Raw genomic sequence first — 20044 nt, 5'->3', positions numbered from 1 at the left:
TTGATCAATGAGTTTCGATAACTGGATCAAAAACATCATATTGATCAATGAGTTTCGATAACTGGATCAAAAACATCATATTGATCAATGAGTTTCGATAACTGGATCAAAAATATCATATCGATCAACGAGTTTGGTCACTGGATCAAAGACATCATATCAATCAATGAGTTTTGATAACTGGATCAAAAACATCATATCCATCCATGAGTTTGGTATCTGGGTGAAAGACATCATATCGATCAATAAATTTTGATAACTGGATCAACAAGAATGTGTCCATAGTACACGGATGCCCCACTCGCACTATCATTTTCTATGTTCAGTGGACCGTGAAATTGGGGTCAAAATTATAATTTGGAATTATAATTAGAAAGATCATATCATAGGGAACATGTGTACTAAGTTTCAAGTCGATGTAACTTTAACTTCATCAAAAACTACCTTGACCAAAAACTTTAACCTGAACTTCGCACTATCATTTTCTATGTTCAGTGGACCATGAAATTGGGGGTCAAAACTATAATTTGGATTTAAAATTAAAAAGATCATATCATGGGGAACATGTGTACTAAGTTTCAAGTTGATTGGACTTCAACTTCTTCAAAAACAACCTTGACCAAAAACTTTAACCTGAAGCGAACGGACGGACGCACAGACGGACGCACGGACGAACGGAGGCACAGACCAGAAAACATAATGCCCCTCTACTATCGTAGGTGGGGCATAAAAACATCATATCGAGCAATGAGTTTGGGTAACTGCATCAAAGACAACATATCGATCTATGAATTTGGATAACTGGATGAAGACATCATATCGATCAATGAGTTTGGATAACTGGATCAAAGACATCATATCGATCCATGAGTTTGGATAACTGGATCAACGGCATCATATCGAGCAATAAGTTTGGGTAACTGGATCAAAGACACCATATCGATCAATAAGTTTCGATAACTAGATCAAAGACATCATATAAATCAATAAATTTTGATAACTGGATGAAAGACATCATATAGATCAATGAGTTTCGATAACTGGATGAAAGACATCATATCGATCCATGAGTTTGTTAACTGGATGAAAGACATCATATCGATCAATGAGTTGGGATAACTGGGTCAAAGACATCATATTGATCAATGAGTTTGGATAACTGGATCAAATACATCATATTGATCCATGAGTTTGGTAACTGGATCAAAAACATCATATCGATCAATGTGTTTCAATAACTGGATCAAAAACATCATATCGATCAATGAGTTTGGATAACTGGATGAAAGACATCATATCGATCAATGAGTTTAGTAACTGGATGAAAGACATCATATCGATCAATGAGTTTGGATAACTGGATCAAAGACATCATATTGATCAATGAGTTTGGATAACTGGATCAAAAACATCATATCGATCCATGAGTTTGTTAACTGGATCAAAGACATCTTATCGATCCATGAGTTTCGATAACTGGACTAGACATCATATTGATCAATGGGTTTGGTCACTGGATCAAAGACATCATATCAATCAATGAGTTTTGATAACTGGATCAAAGACATCATATCGATCCATGAGTTTGGTAACTGGATGAAAGACTCATTGATCAATATTGATTAATGAGTTTGGATAACTGGATCAAAGACATCATATTGATCAATGAGTTTTGTAACTGGATAAAAGACATCATATCGATCCATGAGTTTGGTAACTGGACGAAAGACATCATATTGATTAATGAGTTTGGATAACTGAATGAAAGAAATCATATCGATCAATGAGTTTTGTTAACTGGATAAAAAGTAAAATCACAAAAATACTGAACTGGACTAAAGACATTATATTGGTCAATGAGTTTGGTCACTGGATCAAAGACATCATATCAATCAATGAGTTTTGATAACTGGATCAAAGACATCATATTGATCAATGAGTTTGGTAACTGGATGAAAGACATCATATCGATCCATGAGTTGGGATAACTGGGTCAAAGACATCATATTGATCAATGAGTTTGGATAACTGGGTCAAAGACATCATATTGATCAATGAGTTTGGATAACTGGATCAAAGACATCATATTGATCAATGAGTTTGGTAACTGGATGGAAGACATCATATTGATCAATGAGTTTAGTCACTGGATCAGTCATTGGATCGAAGACATCATATTAATCAATGAATTTTGATAACTGGATCAAAGACATCATATTGATCAATGAGTTTGGTAACTGGATGAAAGACATCATATCGATCCATGAGTTGGGATAACTGGGTCAAAAACATCATATTGATCAATGAGTTTGGATAACTGGATCAACAAGAATGTGTCCACAGTACACGGATGCCCCACTCGCACTATCATTTTCTATGTTTAAAGGACTGTGAAATTGGACTAAATTCTCTAATTTGGCATTAAAATTAGAATGATCTTATCAAAGGGAACATGTATACTAAGTTTCAAGTTGATTGGACTTCTACTTTATCAAAAACTACCTTGACCAAAAACTTTAACCTGAAATTTGCACTATCATTTTCTATGTTCAGTGAACCGTAAAATTGGGGTCAAAACTCTAATTTGGCATTTAAATTAGAAAGATCATATCATAGGGCACATGTATACTAAGTTTCAAGTTGATTGGACTTCAACTTCATCAAAAACTACCTTGACCAAAAACTTTAACCTGAAGCCAAAAACTTTAACCTGAAATTTGCACTATCATTTTCTATGTTCAGTGAACCGTAAAATTGGGGTCAAAACTCTAATTTGGCATTTAAATTAGAAAGATCATATCATAGGGCACATGTATACTAAGTTTCAAGTTGATTGGACTTCAACTTCATCAAAAACTACCTTGACCAAAAACTTTAACCTGAAGCGGGACAGACGGACGAACGAACGAACGAACGAACAGACGGACGGACGAACGGACGCACAGACCAGAAAACATAATGCCCCTCTACTATCGTAGGTGGGGCATAAAAACATCATATTGATCAATGAGTTTGGATAACTGGATCAAAAACATCATATTGATCAATGAGTTTGGATAACTGGATCAAAAACATCATATCGATCAATGAGTTTCAATAACTGGATCAAAAACATCATATCGATCAATGAGTTTGGATAACTGGATGAAACAAATCATATCGATCCCTGAGTTTGGTAACTGGATCAAAAACATCATATCGATCCATGAGTTTGGTAACTGGATGAAAGAAATCATATTGATCAATGAGTTTGGATAACTGGATCAAAAACATCATATTGATCCAGGAGTTTGTTAACTGGATGAAAGACATCATATAGATCAATAAATTTTGATAACTGGATCAAAGACATCATATCAATCAATGAGTTTTGTTAACTGGATGAAAAATAAAATCACAAAAGTACTGAACTTAGAGGAAAATCAATTCGGAAAGTCCATAATCACATGGCAAAATCAAATAATAAAACGAATCAAAAACGAATGGACAAGAACTGTCATATTCCTGACTTGGAACAGGCATTTTCAAATGTAGAAAATGGTGGATTAAACCTGACAGTCTCATCAAATTCAGTTATATTTACATTGAGGCGTTAACTTAACAGACATAATTAATAAAATAGTCAAAATATGGGTACAGCAGTCATCATCGTATAGCAATTTTAAAAGGAACAATTTAACAGAACACAAAAACATCTATCTACAAACACATTCATTGATTTGTGTGTCTGACGTCAGAAAATTTGAAAGACATCATATCGATCCATGAGTTTAGAAAACTGAATGAAAGACATCATATAGATCAATAAGTTTCGATAACTGGATGAATAATTGATATAAAATTCAACAAAATGTAACAGACTTTTATTATATAATTATATATGATCAACAAGACTGACTGTAAATAAATGTCTGTAATAATAAAGTATAAATCAATCACAGATTGTGTATAAATAGACTCAGATGTAAAATTTAACTATAAAATAGATAATACATTCATGTGATTGCTGAAGGCAAGGTTAATGGTAGAGACTTGTGTGAAATAAAAACTTAGTTTGTGTGCAGAAATGATGCAAAACGGTAACATATTGTACATTATTGTTGTAATTAAATTTTATCTTATACATTTTGAGCCGCTAGCTATCTTTACCATAATCTGCAACTTATTTCTGTTAAAATAGCCGTTTTAATTATACAAACCATGTAATTTCTATCAAGTCTAATAACAATTAATGTTTGTTAATATAAAAAAGAAGATGTGGTATGATTTCCAATGAGACAAATATCCACAAAAGACAAAAATGACACAGACATTAACAACTATAGGTCACAGTATGGCCTTCAACAATGAGCAAAGCCCATACCGCATAGTGAGCTATAAAAGGCCCCGATAAGACAATGTAAACTGTTTATATATAACTTGCTAGATCTAAGTCTAACTATTTAATTTATGAGGTAGATTTACATTCTCTAACATATTTAGATCAAAAGTTGGGACGGATTATTTTTCCTTTTACAGTTTAAAAATACAACTCATATCAATAATTTCAATGATGGACGGAAAATATTTAGACAAAAAATATAATTTTCTCATAATGACTAACAGAGAACAAAGAATATATCTGTATAAAAATAGAAAGAAGCTATAATTTGGGATACATTGACCCTTAAATCAAACATCTTATAAAATTCCTCCGATTTGCAGAATAATATGTTGAATATATGAACTTCATTGCAGTTTTGCAAAAAAAGTTTCTATATTAAGTTGGTATAGAGTTCCTGGTTATAGTCATTAAGTAAATTCAATAAAACTTTGACAAAACAAAACATAATGACTGTTTCACTCAAAGATGTTTAGAAATAATGAAGAGAACATCCTTCCACAAAACTTTATTAACACAGACAGTGTAGTTTATTATTATTTGCTCCCTTTTACGAAATCTGTTTTTTTACAGTTGTGCAGCTTTTAAAAAAAGTTCCTAATAATTGCCTATTTTATGTCAATATTTTGTGAATCTCCCAAATAAGGTCACTCAAATTAGATCAGGAGTTTAAGTTAATGCATTTTATTTTATTCCTTAAGGCATTATTTAGGCAAAACGGATAGTTCTCAATCAAAAATAAAATACCACAAAACATGTATGACAAGAATATATAACATATCCAGTTGTGCTATATATTTTCAAATACCCTAGATCAGAATATGTTTTGGTGTAAGGAAATTTGGGAACTCAAGTTTTTGAAATTTGTAGTTATATATATGTAGTTGGTTTGTAAATTAAATTTTTACATATTTGTTTTGACTACAAATAAAATTAAAAAAAACGAGGGAAAGTCTATATCAACTGAACTTCACATATTATAATTTTGCAACAGAAATTTCCTAACAATTCAAAAGGTAATAAATAATAGTTATGCTATGTTAGTTCTTATCATACTTAATGACAACCTTTTTTACCTCTAATATTCTGTAATCATTTCCTTATCTACATTATCATGAAATTTTAATTTAAAAATACAATAGTTATTGATAAATATCAAAATATAATGCTTCATTAGAAATCTCTTTTTTCAGTTCATAGCAATGTATAATAAGGTATTGACTATATAATATGTTCAGATTTGGTGATTCAGACTGCTGCCTGTGTTTTTGATCAAGCAAAGACCCCTCAAACTTTAATTGAGGAATGAATTTTACTTAAAGACATCACTGAGTTACTTCAAAAGTCATATTCTTTTGCAATATTGCTTTAACAAGAATGTGTCCATAGTACACGGATGCCCCACTCCCACTATCATTTTCTATGTTCAGTGGACCGTGAAATTGGGGTCAAAACTTTAATTTGGAATTAAAATTAGAAAGATCATATCATAGGGAACATGTGTACTAAGTTTCAAGTTGATGTAACTTTAACTTCATCAAAAACCACCTTGACCAAAAACTTTAACCTGAACTTTGCACTATCATTTTCTATGTTCAGTGGATTATGAAATTGGGGTCAAAACTATAATTTGGCATTAAAATTAGAAAGATCATATCATGGGGAACATGTGTATTAAGTTTCAAGTTGATTGGACTTCAGCTTCATCAAAAACTACCTCGACCAAAAACTTTAACCGGACGGACGGACGGACGAACGGAGGCACAGACCAGAAAATATAATGCCCCTCTACTATCGTAGGTGGGGCATAAAAATCATGATTTCTGCAGACTCTCACTATATTTGTTTGAGATTTACACATATACATTTTTTTCTTTCTGGATAATAACAAACAAATCTTTTCCAATTCTAGTCATTTCCTCCCCCCAAAAAAACTTCTTCCTGATACAGGAAAGTGGGGTTTTCCATGACAATACAACAAATCATCACAAATTACTAGAAATTACCAGAGGTTCCTGTACATTTTCTGTAAGTGACAAAAAAATATTTCCTGGCTACAAATTTGCTAGTAACAGTATTTACAATAATCAAACTAAACAGAAAATTAACAAACAAAAAGTGTATGAACAGTTCAACATAAGTAAAATAACAATAGGTATATAAATTCTGAATACTTGTGCATATAGGAAAGCTATATATTTATAATACTATACTAACTTATAAATGCAATCATCAAACACGATTGCGTGTATTATATATAATGGGTGTATAAAAATGTGAAGATTGTCATAAATAACAGATTATAAATAATATATTTCTATAGGACACAGTGCACTGCTCACACTTTCACATTTTCATGTTTAGAAAATGAAAATCTTGGTGAAATCCTTAATTTGGCTTATACTCAAAAGTTTCAATTCATAATGTACTATTTTTCAAATTGATGTGCTTCAACTTCATTGAAATCTTCCTTAAAAAACCTTACTTGATAAAGAAGGAGGAACAGACTGTCAGACTGGAAAACAGAATTCCCAGCTTCTGTAAACACCACAAACTGTTGGCCTATTTACAGGACATATTATGTCTAAAATTTAAAACTCTTAAATTTTGGAACCTTTCATTTTTCAAAGGTTTATTTTCTTGAACTATCTTGAACACTTGTTCTTGACCTAATCAATAAGTATAGCATGTGGTAGTTTTAAAATAGAAGAATCATTGATTCAAAACAAACTGATAAACATAAACTTGAACCATCAGAACAGCTGATTTTTCAAGGGAATAATTCATGAAAAATAGCAATCATCATTTAAAACCTGACATGTATTATGCTTAATAAGACTAAAATCCAGCATTGGTACTACAAATCACGACAAACTATTGAAAACATTTGTTTCTCAAACTACAAGCTACCATAGCAACAATTTCCTTTCCTAAATTAGTAGCTGAGAATATGGAAATACAAACTTTTGCAAAAAAAGTCAATTATAAAAAGAATATAAAATGTGTAGACAATATTTTTGATTGTAATTTTCTATCTTGCACCATTATATTGCATCCTTTAAACTGTAATACTGCTTACACAGCTAAATATAAACCTTTAAACTATATTTACACATATCAGCTAAATAAATTATTTCTTTTCACTGGAACTTCAATATATATATAGAAATTTACAGGACAAGTAGTGTTAAAAGAAATTCATAGTGAGTTTTCTGGTCTTCAGAAGAACAAAAATAAACTTTTATTTATAGATTCCACGGAACATTAAAAGATTTGGAGCTGATATGTGCATACACAATTATCTGTTAGGAGCTTACACACATATATACTACTTTATGTTGATTATATTTGAAATATATTATTGAGACTTTTGATTTGTAAAATTAAATCATGTATACGAAGAATAAATAGACATACATTGGTTATACACAATATTTCAAAATGCCCAACACCATTATGACATAAAATAACAAACATGAATGAAAAATACATCTATTAAGAGAAACCTACATGATAAAATCTTGCAATACTAACCTTTCAGGAGGGATAATGGTTATAAGGTATCCTATATTGTTCATTAATGATAAAGTCAGTTAGGACCAAGGAAATATACATCTCAACACTACAGTAACATTAATGAGAAAGTCAGTTAGGACCAATGAAATATACATCTCAACACTACAGTAACATTAATGAGAAAATCAGTTAGGACCAAGGAAATATACATCTCAACATCTCAAGTAGCTGATTCAATAAACTTCAGGATTGTACAAGAACCATTTCTTAGTTTTGACAAAATTAACACTTACCAGGTGAGAAATAAATCTTAAAAACAAAACAGACAATAAAACATTTATGCAAATCAAATTACTTTACAAGATTTAAACTGAACAAGAGTGCACACACTGAAATGTCTCGCCTTCTTTAGTAATCATTGATATTATGTTGATAGTCCTAAGTATAAAGCTTGATTACAACTGTCACATAAACTTAACATTAACCAAGATAGCTAAACAAAGACCAATGAACCATGAAAATGAGGTCAAGGTCAGATGAACCATGCCAGGCAGACATGTACAGCTAACAAAGCTTCCATACAACAAATATAGTTGACCTATTACTTATAGTTTAAGAAAAATAGACCAAAACACAAAAACTTAACACTGTGCAATGAACCATGCAATTGAGGTCATGGTCAAATAAAACCTGCAGGACTGACATATAGATCATAATATATTTCCATACACCAAATATAGTTGACCTTTGGCATATAATATTAGATAAAAAGATCAAAACTTAAAAACTTAACTTTGACCACTGAACCATGAAAATGAGGTCAAGGTCAGATGACATCTGCCCACTAGACATGTACACCTTACAACCATTCCATACAACAAATATAGTAGACCTATTGCATAAAGTATGAGAAAAACAGACCAAAACACAAAAACTTAACTATAACCACTGAACCATGAAAATGAGTCAAGGTCAGATGACACCCTCAGTTGGACAGGTACACCTTCCAGTCCTTCCATACACCAAATATACTAGCCCTATTACTTATAGTATCTGAGATATGGACTTGACCACCAAAACTTAACCTTGTTCACTGATCCATGAAATGAGGTCGAGGTCAAGTGAAAACTGTCTGAAGGGCATGAGGACCTTGCAAGGTACGCACATACCAAATATAGTTATCATATTACTTATAATAAGAGAGAATTCAACATTACAAAAATTTTGAATTCTTTTTCAAGTGGTCACCGAACCATGAAAATGAGGTCAAGGACATTGAACATGTGACTGACGGAAACTTCGTAACATGAGGCATCTATATACAAAGTATGAAGCATCCAGGTCTTTCACCGTCTAAAATATAAACCTTTTAAGAAGTTAGCTAACCCTGCCGCCGCCAGATCACTATCCCTATGTCGAGCTTTCTGCAACAAAAGTTGCAGGCTCGACAAAAACTAAGTAACATTTAATTATTTTATGAATTATACAGCACAAAGAATTATCACAGCTTAAATGATTGAAAGAAGTGGACTCTAATTTCTTGCAGAACACGTCTTTGTAAATCTTTAGTTGTACTCTAATTCCTTGTAGAACATGTCTTTGTTAATCTTTAGTTGTACTCTAATTCCTTGTAGAACATGTCTTTGTTAATCTTTAGTTGTACTCTAATTCCTTGTAGAACACGTCTTTGTTAATCTTTAGTTGTACTCTAATTCCTTGTAGAACATGTCTTTGTTAATCTTTAGTTGTACTCTAATTCCTTGTAGAACACGTCTTTGTTAATCTTTAGTTGTACTCTAATTCCTTGTAGAACATGTCTTTGTTAATCTTTAGTTGTACTCTAATTCCTTGTAGAACACGTCTTTGTTAATCTTTAGTTGTACTCTAATTCCTTGTAGAACACGTCTTTGTTAATCTTTAGTTGTACTCTAATTCCTTGTAGAACATGTGTTTGTAAATCTTTAGTTGTACTCTAATTCCTTGTAGAACATGTCTTTGTAAACTTTTAGTTGAATCCAGCTCATTTAATCTTCACAAAGACAAGTTCAACAATTTAAAAAAACAACTTATGGGTAATGAAAGTTATTTACTATTTCCTGAAATATATTATCCTATTTAGAACTAATATTGAAATATTGCAATTCATATTGAATGTAACATGAGCAGTAACATAGCTCCATTTTTCTGTATATTTAGTTGATTACTGTACAGTGCAGGCAGAGGAATTATTGCTTCCTCCTGACGGAACACTTCCTCCTAATAACGACTCTAAATCAGATATCTGAAAAATAACAATCAAATTATTTTTTGTTTTCATTTGATCACATATGTCCAGATTATAATAAAACTTTGACTTAATCAAGTATTATCTTTTATCATCATAAGACAACCAGTAAATAATATAAAATTTGATTACTTTGTCAGAAAACAACCAGTAATTTCATATCAACATTTCATATCAACATTGATTACTTTGTCAGAAAACAACCAGTAATTTCATACCAACTTTGATTACTTTGTCAGAAAACAACCAGTAATTTCATACCAACTTTGATTACTTTGTCAGAAAACAACCAGTAATTTCATATCAACTTTGATTACTTTGTCAGAAAACAACCAGTAATTTCATACCAACTTTGATTACTTTGTCAGAAAACAACCAGTAATTTCATACCAACTTTGATTACTTTGTCAGAAAACTACCAGTAATTTCATACCAACTTTGATTACTTTGTCAGAAAACAACCAGTAATTTCATATCAATTTTGATTACTTTGTCAGAAAGCAATGAGTAATTTCATATCAACTTTGATTACTTTGTCAGAAAACAACCAGGAATTTCATATCAACTTTAATTACTTTGTCAGAAAAAAACCAGTAATTTCATATCAATTTTGATTACTTTGTCAGAAAACAATGAGTAATTTCATATCAACTTTGATTACTTTGTCAGAAAACAACCAGTAATTTCATATCAACTTTAATTACTTTGTCAGGAAACAACCAGTAATTTCATATCAACTTGATTACTTTGTCAGAAAACAACCAGTAATTTCATATCAACTTGATTACTTTTGACAACTAATAATATTATGTTATCTTTGATTAATTTATGTGTTTGTCTAAGACAGAATGAAAGGTGAAGCACCATGTTTGAAATATGTATACAGGAAAAAGCTAATATGACACCAAAATATGATAATGGACCATTGGATGTTTTCAGCCCTCTTTTCTTTATAAAGACTCTCCGTAATTGTTTAATAAATTACTTACAGAAATTTGGGTAACTCCTTGGTTTTTCTTGTTAGCCAAGAACTGTTGAACCTCAGTCTGTAATAGAGACACATTACTACAATTACATTGTGAAAATATATAGATATAGACAGGTAGACTATATACCTCAATATCAAGTAAATAGGTTAATTGTGATGCAAATTACGAGTAATAAAAGTAATATTCACGGATGGCAGAAATGTTACTGAAGCATTATTATTGCATCCCTAACTCCAAGTGGTCTTAAATTTTGGGAATTCTGTAATCAAATAATGTTCTCTATTTTGCTGTAGAAACTGTTTCAAAAGATTTGAGTAACAATGTTCATGGAGAATTATATGACGGTGGGACAATTTGCCTAACAAAGTCATCGTTTGATATGACAGTGGGACAATATGCCTAAAATAAGACATTGTTTGATATGACGGCTTTCTAGTACTGTAAGTCTGAAACTTACCATTTTCTTTTCTGAGTCAGCAGCTTTCTTCTTGTACATGTTAACCTCATCTGCCATTTTCTTGTTCTGAGTATCATTGTTTGATACAGATGCAGAAGATGCTGCAACAGCAGGCTTGGCTGGTCCTACGTCCTTCTTTGTCTGCTGTTCTTTTTTCTGAATCAAAGTAAGATAGCTTAGTGCATTTTACAATCACATTTAAAATTTCAAAAGGTCAAAATTATGTAAACAAAAGTAATAATACAGAAATTTGATTAAAATTCTTCTTCAAACATAATAAATAATACAAACTTAATCAATGATGAAAACAAAGCATTTGCAGCATATCAGTATATGATAAATAAATCTAACCATGTTGGTAGGTGACAAAATGGTGATAAATAAATCTAACCATGTTGGTAGGTGACAAAATGGTGATAAATAAATCTAACCATGTTGGTAGGTGACAAAATGGTGATAAATAAATCTAACCATGTTGGTAGGTGACAAAATGGTGATAAATAAATCTAACCATGTTGGTAAGTGACAAAATGGCAATGTATAAAAAAAAAAGAGGACCGTTTATTTTATGGAAAATACTGATAAACAAGAATGTGTCCACAGTACACGGATGCCCCACTCGCACTATCATTTTCTATGTTTAAAGGACTGTGAAATTGGAATAAATTCTCTAATTTGGCATTAAAATTAGAATGATCTTATCAAAGGGAACATGTATACTAAGTTTCAAGTTGATTGGACTTCTACTTTATCAAAAACTACCTTGACCAAAAACTTTAACCTGAAATTTGCACTATCATTTTCTATGTTCAGTGAACCGTAAAATTGGGGTCAAAACTCTAATTTGGCATTTAAATTAGAAAGATCATATCATAGGGCACATGTATACTAAGTTTCAAGTTGATTGGACTTCAACTTCATCAGAAACTACCTTGACCAAAAACTTTAACCTGAAGCCAAAAACTTTAACCTAAAATTTGCACTATCATTTTCTATGTTCTATGAACCGTAAAATTGGGGTCAAAACTCTAATTTGGCATTTAAATTAGAAAGATCATATCATAGGGCACATGTATACTAAGTTTCAAGTTGATTGGACTTCAACTTCATCAAAAACTACCTTGACCAAAAACTTTAACCTGAAGCCAAAAACTTTAACCTGAAATTTGCACTATCATTTTCTATGTTCAGTGAACCGTAAAATTGGGGTCAAAACTCTAATTTGGCATTTAAATTAGAAAGATCATATCATAGGGCACATGTATACTAAGTTTCAAGTTGATTGGACTTCAACTTCATCATAAACTACCTCGACCAAAAACTTTAACCTGACATGGGACAGACAGACGGACGAACGAACAGACGGATGGACGAACCGACGGATGGACGCACAGACCAGAAAACATAATGCCCCTACTACTATCGTAGACGGGGCATAAAAATAACACTATATGTTAAAACTGTCTACTGAAACTTTCCCCAACTTAAATTGATTCTTCGTCTGGTGCAGAATATCCTAACTTCCCCTTCAAAATTCAGTCTAACTCAATTCTTACTTTAGCTGGTTTGTTCACCAGTGCAGATGACACATTACTTCTCTATTTATCATTCTTTCTACTTAAACTCTAACCATACCCTAACTTTAGCTGGTTTTTTCACCAGTGTAGATGACACCTTACCTCATATGACACCTTACTTCTCAAGCTATCATTCTATCTACTTAAACTCTAACCATACCCTTACTTTAGCTAGTTTGTTCACCAGTGCAGATGACACCTTACCTCTCAAGCTATCATTCTCACTACTTAAACTCTAACCATACCCTTACTTTAGCTGGTTTGTTCACCAGTGCAGATGACACCTTACCTCAGATGAGACCTTACTTCTCAAGCTATCATTCTGTCTACTTAAACTCTAACCATACCCTTACTTTAGCTGGTTTGTTCACCAGTATTGTTGACACCTTACCTCAGATGACACCTTTCTTCTCTAGTTATCATTCTATCTACTTAAACACTAACCATACCCTTACTTTAGTTGGTTTGTTCACCAGTGCAGATGACACCTTACTTCTCAAGCTATCATTCTCTCTACTTAAACTCTAACCATACCCTTACTTTAGCTGGTTTGTTCACCAGTGTAGATGACACCTTACCTCAGATAACACCTTACTTCTCAAGCTATCATTCTTTCTACTTAAACTCTAACCATAGCATTACTTTAGCTGGTTTGTTCACTAGTGCAGATGACACCTTACCTCAGATGACACTTATTTCTCTAGTTATCATTCTCTCTACTTAAACTCTAACCATACCCTTACTTTAGCTGGTTTGTTCGACAGTGCAGATGACACCTTACCTCAGATGAGACCTTACTTCACTAGTTATCATTCTTTCTACTTAAACTCTAACCATACCCTCACTTTAGCTGGTTTGTTCACTAGTGCAGATGACACCTTACCTCATATGATACCTTACTTCTCAAGTTATTCTTCTCTTTACTAAATCTCTAACCATACCCTTACTTGAGTTTAAGTATGTTCACCAGTGCAGATGCCACCATACTTCTTGAGCCTTCTCTCTGACTTCTTAAACTCTTATCATTCTGGAAATTAAGCAGATTTGCAAGATATCCTTCTTCCTCTTTCTCCTTTCTGTCTCCCCAGCTTTAATCTTACCTCAACTTTTGGTGGTGCTTTAATTGGTGCTGAAGATCCCTTAATTCCTCTTTCTCTTTTCTATCTCCCCCAGCTTTAATCTTACCTCATCTTTTGGTGGTGCTTTGATTGGTACTTTTATTGGTGCTGAAGATCCCTTACTTCCTCTTTCTCCTTTCTTTCTCCCCCAGCTTAAATCTTACCACAATTTTTGCTGGTGCTTTGATTGATGGTATGATTGGTGCTGAAGATCCCTTACTTCCTCCATCTCCTTTCTGTCTCCCCCAGCTTTAATCTTACCTCAATTTTTGCTGGTGCTTTGATTGGTGCTGAAGATCCCTTAATTTCCCCTTCTCCTTTCTGTCTACCATAGCTTTAATCTTACCTCAATTTTTGCTGGTGCTTTGATTGGTGGTTTGGTTGGTGCTGAAGATCCCTTAATTCCCCCTTCTCCTTTCTGTCTCCCCCAGCTTTAATCTTACCTCAATTTTTGCTGGTGCTTTGATTGGTGGTTTGGTTGGTGCTGAAGATCCCTTACTTCCTCCTTCTCCTTTCTGTCTTCCCCAGACTTCTATCACTATGGCTGAATCTTGGAGGTAGCCAACAAGCTATAGAAATACAGGTATGAATTAAAGATTTACGATGGTTACATATGGGAGTAGTTAAGATGCAGCCTTGTTTACCTTCAAAAGACTGTAATTATAAATACAAGAAGATATATTTCCCCTTATATCTATAAGCTACTTTATCTTTTCTACAAAATACTCTATAATCCAATCAATTCAAACATTCAAATTTATTTTCCAAATATTCAATTATTTTCATAAATCATTTTTTTTAATATTTCTCTACTTGTAGACAGTAAATTCATTATACATAAAGAATATTTCAATATAACTAGATGTCTTTAGTCTATAAATGTAGTGTTAGGTTGCTGTCTCATTTAATTTATCCAAGCTATTATTTTAGACGTATTATAAAACCTTGATTCCAGTGAATAATAAATACATGTTCCTATATACTTACTTGCTGAGTGACTGGTTTAAAATGGAAAAGTTTTTCATGAGTGAAGTTTGGATTCATGCTTTCTACTTCTGATGTTTTTACATATTCATTGTCAAGATAAACTTTGTATTGGCAATAACTCTGTAAGAGAAGGTGAAATAAATAAACTTAGTACTGGCAATAACTCTGTAACGGAAGGTGAAATAAATAAACATAGTACTGGCAATAACTCTGTAAGAGAAGGTGAAATAAATAAACTTAGTACTGGCAATAACTCTGTAACGGAAGGTGAAATAAATAAACATAGTACTGGCAATAACTCTGTAAGAGAAGGTGAAATAAATAAACTTAGTACTGGCAATAACTCTGTAAGAGAAGGTGAAATAAATAAACTTAGTACTGGCAATAACTCTGTAACGGAAGGTGAAATAAATAAACATAGTACTGGCAATAACTCTGTAAGAGAAGGTGAAATAAATAAACTTAGTACTGGCAATAACTCTGTAAGGGAAGGTGAAATAAATAAACTTAGTACTGGCAATAACTCTGTAAGAGAAGGTGAAATAAATAAACTTAGTACTGGAAATAACTCTGTAAGAGAAGGCGAAATAAATAAACTTAGTACTGGCAATAACTCTGTAAGGGAAGGTGAAATAAATTCATAATTGTATATAAACTTTGTATTGGCAATAACTCTGTAAGAGAAGGTGAAATAAATCCATAATTATATATAACTTTGTACTGGCAATAACTATGTAAGAGAAGGTGAAATAAATTCATAATTGTATAAAACTTTGTACTGGCAATAACTCTGTAAGAGAAGGTGAAATAAATCCATAATTGTATATGAACTTTGTACTGGCAAAAAAATTGTAAAAGAAGGTGAAATAAATTCACTTCATGGATAAACTTAGTACTGGCAATAACTATGTAAGGGAAGGTGAAATAAATTCATTGTCTAGATAAAGTTTGTACTGGCAATAACTCTGTAAGAGAAGGTGAAATAAATTCACTTTATGGATAAACTTTGTACTGGCAATAACTATGTAAGAGAAGGTGAAATAAATTCACTTTATGGATAAACTTAGTACTGGCAATAAATATGTAAGAGAAGGTGAAATAAATTCACTTTATGGATAAACTTAGTACTGGCAATAAATATGTAAGGGAAGGTGAAATAAATTCACTTTATGGATAAACTTTGTACTGGCAATAACTATGTAAGAGAAGGTGAAATAAATTCACTTTATGGATAAACTTAGTACTGGCAATAAATATGTAAGAGAAGGTGAAATAAATTCACTTTATGGATAAACTTAGTACTGGCAATAAATATGTAAGGGAAGGTGCAATAAATTCACTTTATGGATAAACTTAGTACTGGCAATAACTATATATGTAAGAGAAGGTGAAATAAATTCACTTTATGGATAAACTTAGTACTGGCAATAAATATGTAAGGGAAGGTGAAATAAATTCACTTTATGGATAAACTTTGTACTGGCAATAACTATATATGTAAGAGAAGGTGAAATAAATTCACTTTATGGATAAACTTAGTACTGGCAATAAATCTGTAAGGGAAGGTGAAATAAATTCACTTTATGGAAAAACTTAGTACTGGCAATCAATCTGAGTTGGAAGGTGAAATAAATTCACTTTATGGATAAACTTAGTATTGGCAATAACTATGTAAGAGAAGGTGAAATAAATTCACTTTATGGATAAACTTTGTACTGGCAATAACTATGTAAGAGAAGGTGAAATAAATTCATAATTGTATATAAACTTTGTATTGGCAATAACTCTGTAAGAGAAGGTGAAATAAATCCATAATTATATATAACTTTGTACTGGCAATAACTATGTAAGAGAAGGTGAAATAAATTCATAATTGTATAAAACTTTGTACTGGCAATAACTCTGTAAGAGAAGGTGAAATAAATCCATAATTGTATATGAACTTTGTACTGGCAAAAAAATTGTAAAAGAAGGTGAAATAAATTCACTTCATGGATAAACTTAGTACTGGCAATAACTATGTAAGGGAAGGTGAAATAAATTCATTGTCTAGATAAAGTTTGTACTGGCAATAACTCTGTAAGAGAAGGTGAAATAAATTCACTTTATGGATAAACTTTGTACTGGCAATAACTATGTAAGAGAAGGTGAAATAAATTCACTTTATGGATAAACTTAGTACTGGCAATAAATATGTAAGAGAAGGTGAAATAAATTCACTTTATGGATAAACTTAGTACTGGCAATAAATATGTAAGGGAAGGTGAAATAAATTCACTTTATGGATAAACTTTGTACTGGCAATAACTATGTAAGAGAAGGTGAAATAAATTCACTTTATGGATAAACTTAGTACTGGCAATAAATATGTAAGAGAAGGTGAAATAAATTCACTTTATGGATAAACTTAGTACTGGCAATAAATATGTAAGGGAAGGTGCAATAAATTCACTTTATGGATAAACTTAGTACTGGCAATAACTATATATGTAAGAGAAGGTGAAATAAATTCACTTTATGGATAAACTTAGTACTGGCAATAAATATGTAAGGGAAGGTGAAATAAATTCACTTTATGGATAAACTTTGTACTGGCAATAACTATATATGTAAGAGAAGGTGAAATAAATTCACTTTATGGATAAACTTAGTACTGGCAATAAATCTGTAAGGGAAGGTGAAATAAATTCACTTTATGGAAAAACTTAGTACTGGCAATCAATCTGAGTTGGAAGGTGAAATAAATTCACTTTATGGATAAACTTAGTATTGGCAATAACTATGTAAGAGAAGGTGAAATAAATTCACTTTATGGATAAACTTTGTACTGGCAATAACTATGTAAGAGAAGGTGAAATAAATTCATAATTGTATATAAACTTTGTATTGGCAATAACTCTGTAAGAGAAGGTGAAATAAATCCATAATTATATATAACTTTGTACTGGCAATAACTATGTAAGAGAAGGTGAAATAAATTCATAATTGTATAAAACTTTGTACTGGCAATAACTCTGTAAGAGAAGGTGAAATAAATCCATAATTGTATATGAACTTTGTACTGGCAAAAAAATTGTAAAAGAAGGTGAAATAAATTCACTTCATGGATAAACTTAGTACTGGCAATAACTATGTAAGGGAAGGTGAAATAAATTCATTGTCTAGATAAAGTTTGTACTGGCAATAACTCTGTAAGAGAAGGTGAAATAAATTCACTTTATGGATAAACTTTGTACTGGCAATAACTATGTAAGAGAAGGTGAAATAAATTCACTTTATGGATAAACTTAGTACTGGCAATAAATATGTAAGAGAAGGTGAAATAAATTCACTTTATGGATAAACTTAGTACTGGCAATAAATATGTAAGGGAAGGTGAAATAAATTCACTTTATGGATAAACTTTGTACTGGCAATAACTATGTAAGAGAAGGTGAAATAAATTCACTTTATGGATAAACTTAGTACTGGCAATAAATATGTAAGAGAAGGTGAAATAAATTCACTTTATGGATAAACTTAGTACTGGCAATAAATATGTAAGGGAAGGTGCAATAAATTCACTTTATGGATAAACTTAGTACTGGCAATAACTATATATGTAAGAGAAGGTGAAATAAAATTCACTTTATGGATAAACTTAGTACTGGCAATAAATATGTAAGGGAAGGTGAAATAAATTCACTTTATGGATAAACTTTGTACTGGCAATAACTATATATGTAAGAGAAGGTGAAATAAATTCACTTTATGGATAAACTTAGTACTGGCAATAAATATGTAAGGGAAGGTGAAATAAATTCACTTTATGGATAAACTTAGTATTGGCAATAACTATGTAAGAGAAGGTGAAATAAATTCACTTTATGGATAAACTTAGTACTGGCAATAACTATGTAAGAGAAGGTGAAATAAATTCACTTTATGGATAAACTTTGTACTGGCAATAACTATGTAAGAGAAGGTGAAATAAATTCACTTTATGGATAAACTTAGTACTGGCAATAAATATGTAAGAGAAGGTGAAATAAATTCACTTTATGGATAAACTTAGTACTGGCAATAAATATGTAAGGGAAGGTGAAATAAATTCACTTTATGGAAAAACTTAGTACTGGCAATAAATCTGAGTTGGAAGGTGAAATAAATTCACTTTATGGATAAACTTAGTATTGGCAATAACTATGTAAGAGAAGGTGAAATAAATTCACTTTATGGATAAACTTAGTACTGGCAATAACTATGTAAGAGAAGGTGAAATAAATTCACTTTATGGATAAACTTTGTACTGGCAATAACTATGTAAGAGAAGGTGAAATAAATTCACTTGATGGATAAACTTAGTACTGGCAATAAATATGTAAGGGAAGGTGAAATAAATTCACTTTATGGATAAACTTAGTACTGGCAATAACTCTGTAAGGGAAGGTGAAATAAATTCATAATTGTATATAAACTTTGTATTGGCAATAACTCTGTAAGAGAAGGTGAAATAAATCCATAATTATATATAACTTTGTACTGGCAATAACTATGTAAGAGAAGGTGAAATAAATTCATAATTGTATAAAACTTTGTACTGGCAATAACTATATATGTAAGAGAAGGTGAAATAAATTCACTTTATGGATAAACTTAGTACTGGCAATAAATCTGTAAGGGAAGGTGAAATAAATTCACTTTATGGAAAAACTTAGTACTGGCAATAAATCTGAGTTGGAAGGTGAAATAAATT

General features: G+C 31.5%; 1 protein-coding gene across 2 annotated transcripts in view; it reads right to left on the bottom strand.

The window, feature by feature from the left end:
* Positions 1–3848: 3848 nt before the first annotated feature.
* Positions 3849–20044, bottom strand: part of LOC143066892 (kinesin-like protein KIF28) — a 94410-nt gene continuing 78214 nt past the window's right edge. For both annotated transcript variants that reach the window (XM_076239711.1, XM_076239713.1), the window contains 5 exons: positions 15310–15429; positions 14766–14891; positions 11628–11783; positions 11171–11227; positions 3849–10178 (listed from right to left, as the gene is read on the bottom strand). In XM_076239711.1, coding sequence (XP_076095826.1) covers positions 10098–10178; positions 11171–11227; positions 11628–11783; positions 14766–14891; positions 15310–15429 — 540 coding nt within the window. In that variant the 3' untranslated portion in view covers positions 3849–10097. The remainder of the gene's footprint in view (positions 10179–11170; positions 11228–11627; positions 11784–14765; positions 14892–15309; positions 15430–20044) is intronic.

This window comes from Mytilus galloprovincialis, chromosome 3 (assembly GCF_965363235.1).
Source record: "Mytilus galloprovincialis chromosome 3, xbMytGall1.hap1.1, whole genome shotgun sequence".
Classification (NCBI taxonomy): domain Eukaryota; kingdom Metazoa; phylum Mollusca; class Bivalvia; order Mytilida; family Mytilidae; genus Mytilus; species Mytilus galloprovincialis.
Note: the sequence above shows the minus strand (reverse complement) of the source record. Positions and strands in the feature narration are given on the sequence as shown.